Consider the following 15690-nt stretch of genomic DNA (forward strand, 5'->3'; position numbering starts at 1 on the left):
AAAGATTTATGGAAATATTTTTCATATAAAATGTATTGCCTTTTACATATTTTTAAAAACAAAGTAGGAGGGAATAGAAGGACTTCCTGTGTGTATAGATAGATAGATAAATTAGATATAGATATATACATATTTACTGAAAAGCTTATCTGAGTGGTTGGCTGTTCATAAAAAGAATGTTTGCACTACTACAGGCTCACAAAGGCTTTTCAAACTATATTAATCTTGTACACTGAAGCCTGAAAATTCTCATTACACTGAAACACGAAGAATAATCTTTTCATAGGCGTCATGTAACATGTATGTTCTTCTCGTGCTGCTCTGCATTCACAGTAGAAGTTGGCAATCAGAAGGGTTTTTAATATTGCTCAATGAATTCCCTACCTATGGATGTTACAGAGCCTGAACTTCACCAAGAGTTATTTTACTCAACTCAGCCTCTGGCATGCTGACTCCATCAGTCACAATTGCACATCCTCCAGTTATTACAGCCAACAGTACCACTAAGCCAACAGTACCACATGCTCAAGGTCACAGGGTCCTTCCTCACAATTACAACATCCAGTGGGCATAACTAATCCATTCACTGCCTTCCAAACTTGTTACTCATTGTTAGATAGAATTAAAATCAGCTGTAAGCACACTTCCCATTTATGTGGATATAAACCAAATCACAGCTATTTTGCCTTCTTGTTATGAAAGCAAAAACAAAAGCTTCCTCTTGAATCAAAATTATTCTGCTTCCACAATTCTTATCAATGTATCTGGAAAAAGCACTCAAACATATTGACCTTGTTTCCCCTAAATTAGTCACACTCCACTGAAATCCACGAGTATAATTTATAATTTTTCTCAGAGAAAGAAAGTGGTTTGTTGATTTCCAAGTTCTATTATTTTTGGTCTACTTTTTCTTTTTTTGGTCGTTTTTTTTTTACCTTCTTGTCTTCTGTTTCTAGCTCCAAACCAGCCTTTTGCAGGTTGCTCTCAAATTCTTTTCTCCTTTCCTGAAGAGAAACAAAGACACTTTAGTAACTGATGAAGTTAGCAACTAAGTGATCACTCACCGATGACTCAGAGTTTCACTTCTCTCAGCTGCCCTGATGACAACCCCTTAAGGCTATGTGACCTTCTCAAAGCAAGCAGACACAAACCAGTGACACAGACCAGGCCACTTTCTAGTGGGGGCCAGCTTTGTGATGGGAACCCACCAGGAAGGGCACTGACCAGCCCCAGGGCACCCACTGCCTGGGAAAAGGCTTGCTCTGGGCTCTCTGGCTCATCAGAGAAGCAACTGATGTCTTGCTTCTTGAGCACTTCTGACTTCAGGAGGCTGCTGTGTGGGGTGTGTTCAAGTTTATATATTTCCAAGAGAAAGATGAAAAGAAAAAGTCTGGAAGCCCGTGGAAGACTGAGTGCTCACAGCTTCATCTATTTACCTCATCTATTTCTTCTGTATATTTAATGACACAATTACGCCCGATACAGACATTTAAGTACTGATTGCAGACAATTCAAACAGTATTTCACAAACATCACTGATAAGACCAACAAACCACTGCACGTGCTTAGCTTGCATAAATTCAGCATGGACTTCATGCAGAGATAACAAACCTGCCCATGGCAGCATGTGGTGGCTGCATGAGCTGTGTGAGCTTCATATTCTTCTTGAACTCTTTTTTTTTTTTGCAAAGTAATTCCTAAGTAATGTCTCTAGGTAAGAACATTTTCTTCCTCTCCTTCTCCATTTAATTTTTGCTCCTATTGAGAGATTGTATTAAATTCCTCTTAATTATATAAATTTTGCTGAAGAACCGCCAGAATAACAATAAATTAAGCCAAATATTGAGCCCTTCCCTCTTTAAAATACACAAGCTAGACTACAAATCTATTTCTAGCTAAACCCTGCCATGCTGTCTAATGTTTTTTCTATTGAAATTCTTAAATTACAGCTTTCAAACATACTTTAAAAACCCAAAACACAATAGTTTTCTGCCAGGTTTTTTTTCCTGCATGTCAGTGAGGAGTAGACTGCCATTTTTACATTTCAATTTGCATAACTTACTCAGACAAATGAATGCAGACTGAAGAATAGCTTTCATAGTGCTCAGATGTTTCCCTGTGTTAGTGGCCTCTCATTTTTATGTGTCACATCTGATTTTCCAAAATATTGCTAGATATTAAATTAGACACTGGACTATATAAACTTGTGAATATGATAACTCCTGAGTTCTAGCACATGCTGGGGGCAAAAGCAATTCCATGCACTATTTTTCCTACAAACCTGCCTAAATGCACCTGTATAAACATGTCAGAGAATGCTGGTTTGCTGACATGATAATCAGATAGAGAACAACAACTAAAAGGTGATTTAAGAAGGTATGTTAAGATGCTATAGAAAAGCTGACATTCAAGCCTAATATCCAAAGCTACATGCTACTCTGGATTACCTTTTCTCCTAACAAAGCAGGCTGGTGTGCATTCTTTCTCCAGCAAACACTGGAAAAGAGCCAAGCAAGTCAGCTCAGAGGCTTCCCTGCCACCAGACACCAGCCAGCTTCTCTCCAGCTGTGCAGTTCAGGAGCAGACAGAGCCAAAGGGTCTGGCCCCATCTTACTTATCTTTCCTTACAATACACTTAGTGTGACAAACTGCAGTGCTCTAATAGAAATGTTCTTTTAACCACCTAGCTCTTCTCCCACAAGCCCCCCTCCTTTCCAGTTAATGGGAAAAACATTTTTAAAAGGAAATCAATCTGCTGGAAGAAAAAAAAACAAAATCCTCCCCCATTTCTTGCCAAATACTGGATTTCTTCATGTCACCATCAAAAGCTTAAAATGGACAAAATGTATCCTTGGACAAGAGCTGGTTGTTTTTAATCTGCACTTAGAATTTTAAGCTTACTGCCCCAAACCTGATAAACTATCTCTGGCACACATATTTCTGACTCTGCTGTAGGTGCCAATCTGCAGTCAAAGAGGCATGAGGGAAGTCTGTAAGTCATCACATCCACCATATTATGTGGATATCTCACATAATGTGTGATAAGCAGACTATCATCTAAGATGTGCTGGGCTGTAATGAACCATCCCACTAAGATTAACAAAGCAAGAACCAAAGTCCAGCAGTACTATTATGCCCAAAGCAAATGCAACACTGCATAATCAGGCACCGAGGGAAGAGAGATAACTTCTATAAACCCAGTTGTGATAACAATGCAGGTCCAGCTCTTGGTGGGTCCCTTTGACTCAGCACATTCTGTGATTCTTTAACTCTGTGAATTCCTGGCCCTGCACAAGACACTCCAGGAGTCACATTGTGTACCTAAAAGTGTTGTGCAAATGCTTCTTGAACTCTGCCAGGCTTGCTGCTGTGACCACTGCCCCGGGGAGCCCGTTCCAGCACCCAACCACCCTCTGGGTAAAACACCTTTAGTTCCCAATACCCAACCTCCTAAATGTCCCCTGACTCAGCTTCATGCCATTCCTTTCAGTCCTGTCAGTCAGAGAGTAGAGACTGGTACTTCTCCCTCCTCTTCCCCTCACAAGAAAATTGTACACTGTGATGGGCTTTCCCCTCAGTCTCCTCTTCTCTAGGCTGAACAACCCAAGTGCCCTCAGCTGCCTCTCATAAGGCTTCCCCTCAAGGCCCCTCACCAGCCCCGTGGCCCTCTTCTGGACAGTCTCTCAACCTCTGCATTTTTTTATATTGTGGTACCTGTAGTAGTTAGGGCAAGGCGCTGCAGAAGATCACGCGATGTGACAGAAAGCCAAGAATTCTTTTCTCCTTAATCTCCTAAGATAAGAGATCACCCAAAGAATGTAACTCTCCCGGTCCCAGTAACTTTCCACTAACCCCAGTTACTAACCATAGAAGGTAATGTAAGACCCCTAGGTGACGTAGTGCAGACCCCCAAACCTATATAATCCCACAGGATGAGACAATAAACACCTTTTGACCGTCCATCACAGTGATGCAGCGTCTGTCTTTGGCCCGAGCAACCTTAAGAGAGTTAGGTTGCCGTGCTGCTCCATAAGACCAAGTCGCCTTGCCTTGTAACAGAAAGCAACAGGTACCCAAAATGAGACACAGAACTCAAGGTGAGACTGCCCCAGCTCAGAGCAGAGCAGGACAATCCCTCCCTTGCCTGGCTGGCGAGGCTGTGTCTGATGCCCCCCCAAGACAGGGCTGGCCCTCCTGGCTGCAGGGCACTGCTGACTCATTGAACTTTGTTCTGGGTCCCTTTCAATGCAGGATACACTGAGATTCCTTCTGCAACTGCCAGCCAAACTCCTGCAAAGCTGTGTGGTGTGCTCTGAGTTCAGAGTGAGCCCAGCTTTCAGCCACTCTTGCAGACCTGGGGGTGCAGGGCTAATAGGGCTAACAGCAGCAACAAGCATCTGATACTTGCTGCCCCTGGCGCCCTAACTCTGGCCTGGCTGGTACCTCTAAGAAAGCAGAGGTTTCTGTCCGAGATGATGAAAACTGGGAAAGGAACTCGATGAAATTTCCTTCTGTATCTCTGTACCCCACTGGGGACAGAGGGACTTTGCTTCCAGTCAATATAGGAGTGGAGTTACTTTGCACAGAGATCTATGAGTCCTAAGGCTCTGTAGTTCTTGAGAAGAAATATGCTTATGGACAATAAAGACTATATTGTGGTCATACATCAATACTTTGTTAGATATTTTTATAAATTCTATTTATTTTTTCATGTTCACATACATTTCATATGGCGGTGAAATATTTCCATGTGTGCTGGAGGCTTTAAGGAATAACATTATCTCAAAAATCCTAATTCTAATTTTTGTTCAGAGGCCTTTGTGGTTTGGATTTATTCATGTAGCTTATAGAAGGCAAGTTCAAAACAGTTGAAGGCAAGTTCAAAACAGCATTCCAGTTGAAGCTGGAATATATCTGGGAATACCAAAAAAGTTAAAAATTGTTCTGAACACTGTCTCTTACATCTGCATCAGGGATATGTTAAAGAAGGGATATGTAAAATTACAAAGAAGTTATTTATCCCATTGTTAGAAACACAGAATAAAGCTGTTTCCTTGAGATCAGGAAACAAAACCCTTTGTCACAACTGTTATTCTCCTCATAAAAACCCTTCTATTCTTAGCTGTTCCATTTTACTGCATCATTGTATTACTGCAAAAGAAACATTTCTTTCTATGATAACTGTACAATAGCAAGTGCAGTGTATGTCAGACAAATTCCAGAGGCTGCAGTTCATCAAGACTTAAATCTTGTTACCACAAAGACAACAGCACAGTACTTGTATGTTAAGAAGTCTGCACTAATTTATGGACATACTAATTGCATAAACATCTATGGTGAATATAATTGTAGGGCATATGCAGATGCCCCATGAACTGTGTAAAAAAAAAATGGTATCTCCACGACAGTTTGTTCAGTGACCACAGAGTTTACCTACAGGGCCACTGGCCTTCCTCCATAAGGCCATAAACCATAAACTCTTTTGCAAGGAACAGACATACACAGATATTTAATTCTGACTTTCATTAAGACTTAATGTGCATGTTCATGCCTTTTGAAAGACAGATATATTCTCCTAGGAAGTGCATTTTTACGTCAAAGAGGAAGGACAACATTAGCTACCAACTCTTGGGCTTTTTTCCATGTGAATCCTTCAGTTAATAATGACACCCATGGACATGGGCTCTGGTCTGGCAAAGATTCCTACTATCCCCTAATGAGCCATAAATCAGGGAGAAGGAAACTGCTGCACACAACAAGAGTGAGTGACTAGACTGGCCATCTGACTCATTATCCTTCCCACCTGAACATAACCTAAACAGTATTCACTTCTTCCCTCATTTTAAGTAATTTAAGCACAACTAATGGAAAAGTTTAAGAGTTGCTTTGACAAATTTTGCATGGGTATCTTTCTTCCCTCTACATTGAATGGCCTTCTCTTCCTTATTTTTGAAATGCATTTTGCTTCAGGGGAGAAGAAAGCATCTAGCTAGGAGTGCAGCCTAACAAAGAGTCAGGGTGAGTTTGAAAAAGTATGTTTGAAAAAGAGTTATGGCTTGTATACAAACCTATGGTATCACAGCTTTCAAATAACCTGGTCTCCCAAGAAAATCTTTGGAATGTGGCTAGCTGAGCAAGCTGAGATGCCTTATCTGGGAAAAGCATCAGAGACATGACAAATGTTTGGATTTTTTAATGTAATAAGAGTAGGATAGAGGGGCTGTGTTCTATGCTAGATTGTACTTGGATGAAAGGACAGGCAGCAGAAGTTCTTAATGAAAACAATATTTTCTTGATAAAAGAATGAAAGCAATATGGATTTTTTTTAACGGCCTAATCTTCAGTATTTTTTTCAGAGGAAATTTCAATTTTTAATTACAAAATACTTCAATATGACAAGATAAAGATTGTAATTGTTCTTTGCTTCAAAGACTAATAGTTTTGATCATGATTTTGTCATAAGTATTGGTGTAATTAGTTTTTTCAGACACCCTTATATTTCAGAAAATTTTGATTAGCTGAGAATGTCATTTTTTAGTATCTCTCTCCTTTTTAAATTTTTTTGATCATGAATAAATTTGTAATTATATTTTGGAGAGACTAGTTTGTAAATATAGACTCTCCTGACTCTGAAAGAAGGTAGCGAATACAGAGAAAAAACAAATATAAATCCTCATATTTTAAAAATATTGTGCTTTATATAAAATTTGTTATCTTGACTGCCTCTCATTATACTGGATTTTTTATATAGCTTGAATTCATGTTAGCCAAGTGAGACCTCATGTGTCAGCGTGAGCATGTAACAAACAGGTGTCATTAACTGATTCCATCTGACCTATTATTACCATTCAGGCAACTGGCTCTTGCTGGCAAGTTCAAGGATAATCACTAACTGGCATTTTTGAGAAAGTTTGTTTTTTTGTGCTCTGTTACATAGAAGGACTCTTCTCAAAGCCACTTTAAGTATTCTTCTAGAAGAATGAACACACAGATGTAGACAGTAGGTCAAACACAGGGAAAAGCTCCAGGAGGACATGCTGTGTTTGTGGCACTCAGAGTATATTTTAAGAGTCTCAAAAGTATTAAAGAAAAACTGCATTGAGTCTTGGAGCTAAGAATCTATTTCTCCTCTAACTACAGTAAAAGGGTTTGAAAAATTAGTCATTGTTAAATCTTGTTTGCATGACCTGTGCTTATTTAGAAGAATAATCCTCCTTCATTTGAAAGTATTTACAGGTGCAAGTATTTACAAATATTTCTCCATAGTCTTAGCAAGACTGTTAAATGAAGAAGGAAGGTAATTTGGATTACTTTGCTCCAATGTATAATATATTGCTCAGCCTAAGTAATGAAGAGTGATCAATTCAAGAAACATAGACACAAAAATCTAATAAGATTGGATCCTGACAAACAACAGTACATTACACAGAAATGTGTAATACATGGGATTGCTTTTCACACAGCTACAGATTTTTTTTAGGTAAATTCTATTCCAGATGAGTCTAGTGGTCCGAAAGGGTTAGTAACTGATATTCATCTTATTATAAATAAAAATTAAGAGGACTTCAAAAATACAAACTTACCAACTTTTTTTCCCATTCCTTATTAAGATCATCCACATAGGAGAGAACAAAATCAATTCTCCTGACACCATCCCTGAAGAAAATAGAATCTTTGCTTTGATGTCTTTTATCAATCTGCAGAAGATACAGGCATATGAATTAAAAAAACAAGCATTGCTGTTTCTCTAAAGTATCACAGAAGGCAAAAAATTTTCCCCATATTGCCACAATTCTTCAGTTTCTTTACAGCTGAAGATACATCTGGGCAAATTTTAACAAGAGCTACATCTAGTTTAAGTAATTTCAAAATTAACCGCATATGTCCACGGGCATTACATGTAAATAACTGACACAGGAAAAATAAATATATATATGTTAGTGTAGCAACACTTGTGAATACTTGAAGCAGGTAGAAAAATGTAAATTCATGCATTTTCCTCTACATAACAACATTCACTAAATCAACCACCACAGAGACATATGTCCCAGCAATGACCACACATAAAAACAGCTCACAAAAATACAGGGGTGATGTTTCAACATTGAATATTTACTTTCATGGGAAAAAAATACACCTAATAAAAGATATCAATGTAACAGGGTAATTAGTATTCCAATTGATCTATTAAAGGTCATATTTTAATTTACCAACATGCCAGAATGCCTTAGTAACAACATCCACCTTTTTCACTATTAGGCCACAGTAATTAATGTTAGGCAAAGAAGAGACTGTAACCCTACTCTCCTAGGGAAGTTAACTCATTAGGTAATATTGTTTATTATCATATCAATATTCAGCTCTATCAAGTCACACACAAGACATACAGCAAAATGCTTTCCATATAAGTGAATACTCTAGTTTAAATGTGATTGTGCTGAGGAAGGTTGCTCTTACTTTTTCAACCACACCTATCAGTGAAAGTGTATTTGTATAGGGCTGAACTGGGGTTTTATTTTATTAGAGTATTATGTCTTTTCCCTCTCATACCATGCAAGGATGCATGTGCTCCCTGAGAAAGCACAGCATATTCCTTTGTAACTGTGACCCCTGCTCCCAGTTAACAGAAGGCAGCACACAATGAAGCATGTTATTACTGCAGCATACAAGCCACTTGCAATAGCACTGATCACTGCTTTACCCTGAGACGTCGCTTCAGGAACAGATTATACTTCCTTCCGCTCTGCTGGAATAACCAACAAGCAGTTAGCAGGCCCACTGTTTCTTTCCAAGAACCAACTGCTTCAAGCACACCCCAACTACAGTGAGTAAGAAATCCATGTCATTTAAAGCTAGGAAAAGCCTCCAAACATCAGAAAAACACAAGTGCCCGCAAATAATACGCCTACCATGTCTTTTCTGTAAAGGCAAAGCTGGGCTGGAATTCGTTTGGACAGTAAAAATGTTTTAAGACAATGACTTCCATAATACTACTTGCTATCATTTGCATACTTCAGCAGATTTTAAAAGAGCAGTAAGAAAGTGGTTTTGAGTGTAGAGCAAAGGTACCAAAACACTGGCTCATGCATAGTGCATGCATGTTTCTGTAATGCTCGTGTTTGGTCGGACCCACTGGGACATAAAACGGCAAATGGCAACCGTGTAATTCCAGAGCTGACAAAATTGCAAGTAATAATATCCACATAATTCATGTGTTTATCTTTAAATAGAAATTAAATAAAAATAATTGAAAATCCTATTGTTCCATAGCATTGCACAACTTTCTGCATCTTCATTAGACACACTGGTAACTGCTGAAATTAGACACTTGTGGCAGCCATGCGTTATCCAGAACTCCTGTGTTCCTATCCTAGCCGCTGGGGAGCTACAAAACACTGCTGCAAATCAATGCAGCACAAAAAAAAGCTAAAAGAAATTACTTCCTGAAAATGCTGCCATCCGTTCTTTGCCTTTCCTCTTCAGCAATTCTGTTAAGGTTTTTTGTTGCTTATCTTCTTGAGAAATATTTACAGCAGATCAATTAGAATACTTTGTATGGCTGAAATCAGGACAGCTACCTCAGAAATGCTTTTGCTTCCAAATGCAGTACATCATCTTTCATGATTAAATGGTTCACAAAAATCATGGAATCCAAGAGCAGAAGAGAAAAAGCATTTTTCTATTTTATTTTGTACTTACAGGTTTAGGTCTTTCTTTGCAAATATAATTGTGACTACATGCAAACTGCAAGTTCAGATACTAAGTGAATCAAGTTAAAACAGTGCACAGAACCATGCTAACATCTGTTTGGATCAACAGTACTGTAATTATTCAGCATTACAGTAAGTAAACCCAAAAGTGCATTCTAACAACTTAAAATGTTAGCAGTTGCCCCAACCACTGATTAAAAGAAGACAGTGACTTCACAAGCACAGAAATTGTTCTAGTGCACTAAATTCATATACACAAAGAAATGAAACAATAAGCAATACTTACGTCAAAAAAAAGCTCCTGCTGAAGGAGCACCCCAAACTGTTTGGGTAGCATAGTTATAATTAGACTATTCAATACAACTGAAGAAGTATTTTATCTTTACTGCCATCAAAATTTGGTAATTTTCTAAGATCTATCAGAATCCTCAGTAATTAAAGGTCTGACTATCAATTTAAGAAGATGCAGTAGTCATTGTCAGATCTGCTATTAGAAGGGGAATACTTATCACTTCTTTCTCCTTCTGGAGATCATCCTTTGAGACACAGGATTATCCATTGTGGACAGTGACAGGCCTGCTTATTAAACCCATAATTTATTCCTTTCCATTTCCCTGCATTTGGATTTCACAAGGAGAACAAGATCCATCTTGCACATTCATGAAGGTTTGTGCATACATGTGTGCCTACAAATTTAATGTATGTAAAAAGTTGGTAATTTGCATTGATTCCATCAGTGAATCATTAAACATTTGTCCATTTTATTTCTTAAAATATTCTGAAATGCCTTCCTCCTGCAGTACAAGGAATCAAATTAAAACTTCCCAACACAATACAGATAGCAAACTGAAGCTTTTTAGTAATTAAGTTACACCCAATGAGAACTACAGAAGAGATGGAGCCCTGAGGCATATGGAGAAAACTCAAGAACCAACAACCACAAGTCTCAACAGGAGAAATTCTGGATGAGAGGCTGTGGTTGGGTGGGAATGGGTACAACAGATTGCCCAGAGTGACTCCATCCTCAGAGATAACACAGCCTGATTAAGCTAGGCCAAGACTGATCTGCACTGACTGCGCAACCTTATCTACCTTTGAAGCCAGCACTGCCTTGAGGGGGAGGTCAGGCATCCAGAGGTCCCTTCCAATCCAAGTTCACTGTAGGATTTTATGCAATCACATTACTGCAAACATTCAGCATTTACCACAGCTTTCAAAATGTCTACTAAATTCATCAACTACAAAGCAAGTTACAAAACCCACCTGTTCAAAACACAAAAGAATGCCCTCCTGTTATCCTTTAATAGCTTTCCAGACTCATTAGTCTATTTCTCTCTCTAAGAACTGTGACCACTCAGTTTGTGGACAGATATGCTAATTGAATGCTGGAACGGTCTATCATGAAGAGATAAATTTTCTTTTTATGTGGCATAAGTGCAAACTAATAGGATTCATACAGTATTATATCAATAGTAATAGTTATTCTATATTTGATGATTTCTCTCTAGACACCCGGCAGAGGCTGGGGTATGGGACCATGTCCAACCAAACAACCCTCCAAGTACCTCGGCTTGCAATCCTCGCCTCAGACACAATCCAAAGCCCTGCAGTAGGAAACCCTGACTCGACAGGACAGGTGGCAGGAGAGACCAAGATGTCAGCAAGGAAACAAAGCACAGCTGAGGATGAAGTAAGGCTGTCGGAGCCCACGGTCTGTTCTGCCCGGGCTGGCTTGGGCACAGTGTGTAAATGCTGGCTGGCAGCACCACACAACCCCCAGATGCGCCCAGACTCGCCATTCAGCGCTGCTGCACGCTTGCTGAGTCCTTGGCTGCCACTCCACAGGTGCCTCTGAGACATTTCTCCAGGGCCAAGGCAAACACTCAGGCCCAGGGAGCTGGAGAGGTAAAGCAGCTGCTGGAAGTGGCAGCAACCACCAGGCTGGCACAGAGCACTTCAGAGGAACGGCTGCGGCTGAAGCTGAGCCACGGGCACCCTGCTAAATGGCTCTGTGGCCTCACTTCCCCCCTGGCACACTGACAGTGGGCTTGGGCAGTGTGGGCAGCTACCCCATGATGGGTCAGTGGTACCACAGTACCCAAAACACAAATATGTTCTGCAGATTATACCTTAATGATTTATTCCCGTATGTTTTTACTGGACTCTGAGGGATTTCTATTTCTGTTATCCATCCAACAGGAAATGTATCCTTTCAGCTCACTTAGCACAGCATTGAGCATCACCTTGGCATTGAGCTTCCTCCAAATACACTCTGCTACTAAATATCCCAGCCCTCTCTATGTCCAAGCCTCAAAGAGAGGGAAACTTGTCCTAGAGCAAGACTTTTCAGATTATTATTCAGTCAAAAAACTGCAAGCTCCTTATTTTCAGAAACACCCTTCCCAAATTCAGTGCCTCGGACCTCAAGGTTTCCCAAGTGTCCGACCCCATAGAGCGTGGACTGCAGGCTCAGACCTGAGCACCCTTCCACTTCTGCTTTTGTAGCTTTTATCTTTTCTGTGGGAAGGTGGTTTAGAGCAGCATTTTCAGTAACATAGCAGTAACCAATACCAAGCAGAGATGGAGAAACCCATTAGCTTCACTAATTACAACACAGGGCAGCACCTCTGGCTGTGACTAGCAAGAAAGACTAGATGTTACATTAATACCATGGGATGGTTTTTATGATCCCCCATCAGCACATCAAGGAATTACCTTATCATAGTAGTACATTACCAGGCAAAAAACTATCGGAAACTACAACATTAAACAGATTTATAACATTTTGCTGGCTTAAAAGATACAGTCTGCAAACAAAATATTTATTTTATTAACTGCATACCTTTGATAATCGCACAGGAAGTTAGATGTAAAACAGACACTGTAAAACCCCAGAAGAACTACATTAAAATGCAACTAGGTAGTTTATGAATTAGCAATCTACAGCAGAAAAACTTTCAGAGTACAAAAAAGGACAAAAAAATAAGGTTTGAAAGCTGAATCAAAATACAAGAAAAGTCTCCATAACTGAAAGGGTAGGAAACATTCAATGGCTTAAAAACAAAGTTATCACCCTCACTTAGATCCCCAGTTTGCATGGAATATTTCTATAGTCCTTCTTTTCACTGAATTAAAACATGCTACAGGAAAAACACATGGCTTTAAGTGCTGCTACACAAAATAAGAATATATATATTTATACATATATATATTTTTACACATAATTTTATAAATACATATCTAAATTATATAAATGTATTTCCAAAAGTAAACTGTTCCTGGAAATACATTTACAGAACACACACAAATATACAGGTAACTCTCCTGAAAATCAAAATGGCACATTTCTAGTTCATGCACTCAGTTCCCACTTTACCAGAGACCCTTTCCATGAAGTTCTCATCATTCTTCTTCCTTGAAGGAATCCACACAACTGAAGAACTCACTCTAAAGACGTTTATTAACAACACTCTTAACACCACCAATCCCAATTTCCAGTTACACTTCATGCAGGCTATAAGGTTGCATACAAAACTATAACCTTTCCCATTCAAAGAAACACATGTATTTCTTGTAGCTAAAACTTGCAAGCTGCTTTTTTTACCTTCACTCATGTTTCAATTCTGAACCCCATTAAAATCTGAAAGCTTGAAAACATGCATTTCAAAGCAGTTTAAGACACCAAGATATTTGCACTGAAATATAAATGCACATAAAAAGCCTCTCAGGATTAAACAAGAACAGAACCAAGAAAAATAAAAAGTAAGCTAGGAGAGCGTATGTGTTAATGGAAGACACCAGAGCCCAAAGTAAGCAAGCAGACAGTTTTAATACACCTCAGCATGTACTTCTTCAGTTATTTTAAATGACTTTTTGTACTTCTTCTACATAAAACAATAATGATTATTTTAAGTTTTCTGATATATTTGAGAATTTATATAGTTATCTTATCAGTGAATTTCAGTAAGTGGCTATCCTGAGCCTTTCCTTATTATTTACTGCAATAAAAAAAGGAGGCAACATACTTCAAATGATGTCAGTGTTTGTTTCTTGCTCTTTAAAACATTTTAAAGTATCATGCTGACTCACAGAACCCTCAAGGCCATCATGATAAAAAGGAATCCCACATTTGTTAATAACACCAGAGTCAGAATACATCCTACATCCCATCAAACCAAAACAATGATAAAAAAGCAAACTTTCCAGTTTTCTCCACCAATCTCGACTTCAATTTTGTCTATTATCCTTTTGATTTATTTGAATTTATCTCTTAAGTCATCTCTAGGAATAAATGCAAAACCATATTAATTTTTATCAACTAGAAAAAATTGGTTTTTGAAGGATGGCATCCTTGAAACTGGAAAATTTTCTGGTGAGGGACATTTTGGCATACTGTAGTAGAAGACGCCACAAAAATTCATGCAAGGAAGCATGAATACTTCTCACTGCTTACCACTTGATGTTCAGGGATGAGTAAAGTAGTCTCAGTGCTGTTTAGGCCCTGCCAGTGGCATCACGGGAAAAACAATGTTGTTAGCGACGATGCAAAGGCTAATTCAGATTTAAAAGTAAAGGCTAATTCAGAAGAAACAGTGTAGTTCCTGGTGTAAGCTGCTGAAAAGCTCCTCTGAGTGATACATGGATTTTCAGGCAAGATAGAGCTTAAACCAACCCGTATGCTGCAGAGCAGGTTGGTCTCTAGCCTACAGTACCAACTTGTACGTGGTCCATACTGATTTTTAAGCAGTAATAATTACAATTTTTGATAAAAGTTAAACAGTATTCCTCCTCATTTCCATTAGAAAAAATACAGTCCAAACAAGTTGGTACAGATTACCATTTATGAACTGGTAAAGTACAACTGTTAATAGTACTCTTATTTATTTCGATCCCAAAGAGAGAAAATGTACAACATAGATGACTGGGCTGCCCCTTTCCTGGCAATTTTTTAACTACAAACTGAAATTATACAGTGTACAGTGAAAACAAATGCAGTGAGCCAAATCCTTAATCTCACAGTGTAGACAAGGTAAATTGGTAACAGTAATTGCAGTTATACCTAATGAGACTAATGAGACAAGGTACCAGTAATTGCAGTTATACCTAATAGGACTAGTGAGGGCTTCCCAGATTCCAGTTGTGATCCACACCCAGTGAGGCCCTACCCTCATTTTGATTGTACAAGATCTGGGTGCCCACTGTTTTTCAGTATGTTGGTGTGGAGGCTGCTGCAACATCCTCAGGCCAGACTCCACACAGGTAAGACAGACAGGATCCTCTGCAGAGCACAGCAATCCTACACACATGGCCAGCAGCTCCCTGGGCTCTTGGCCCACCACTGTGGCCTGGCAGCAGTGATGGGCTTTGAGATCAGGTGCTGCTATTGGAATGAATAATGGCTTACAACACCTTAGCAGTTTCTCAGTATCTAATTCTGTTAGTCACTATCTTACCACACTTTTGTTTTGTCGTGTTTTTGTGTGCTTTAAACACAAACCTCAGACAGATTTAAACAGTGCAACCAAACAATGCAAGTCCATTATGAAAACGCAATAGCTCTCTGTGGAATTAAATTAACTTTCAATAGAAGCAGAGTATTAACAGCATTTTATTATTATTGCATCATTTACTGGTTTAGAGCTGTAAAATCACTGAAAGTTTATTACCCCAAATGCCATTTTCATAAAGTACTGTTGATTATTTTTTAAATAATTACTTACATAATTTATTACAATTTTTCTTGAGAGAAATCACTAAGGTCCATACCTGTCCTGGTTACACATCAAGTAATACACACATCTTTACATTCTTTTTGAATGATGCCATGTCTGGGTATTTGCTTATCTAAGTAAGTAAAAAATGTCCTTTTCAGAATGCAGTAAAATAAACAGAAAGATCAATCTGTTTTTTGGCAGGGAATCCCCCTGAGAAACAGTGCAAATATAAATAGCTGCACTGTGCTCTTACCATAAGATAGTCT

At 38.8% G+C, this 15690-nt stretch overlaps 1 protein-coding gene across 2 annotated transcripts in view; it reads right to left on the minus strand.

The window, feature by feature from the left end:
• Window positions 1-15690, minus strand: part of ANO5 (anoctamin 5) — a 60747-nt gene that overhangs the window by 28298 nt on the left and 16759 nt on the right. The window contains exons 3-6 of one of the 2 annotated variants that reach the window (XM_084208760.1): window positions 14164-14211; window positions 8702-8746; window positions 7584-7697; window positions 936-1004 (exon numbers count right to left, since the gene is read on the minus strand). In XM_084208760.1, the coding sequence (XP_084064886.1) occupies window positions 936-1004; window positions 7584-7697; window positions 8702-8746; window positions 14164-14211 (276 nt within the window). The remainder of the gene's footprint in view (window positions 1-935; window positions 1005-7583; window positions 7698-8701; window positions 8747-14163; window positions 14212-15690) is intronic. The other variant, XM_084208761.1, reaches the window with a different exon arrangement.

The sequence above is a fragment of the Fringilla coelebs genome (assembly GCF_963513975.1).
Source record: "Fringilla coelebs genome assembly, chromosome: 6".
NCBI lineage: Eukaryota > Metazoa > Chordata > Aves > Passeriformes > Fringillidae > Fringilla > Fringilla coelebs.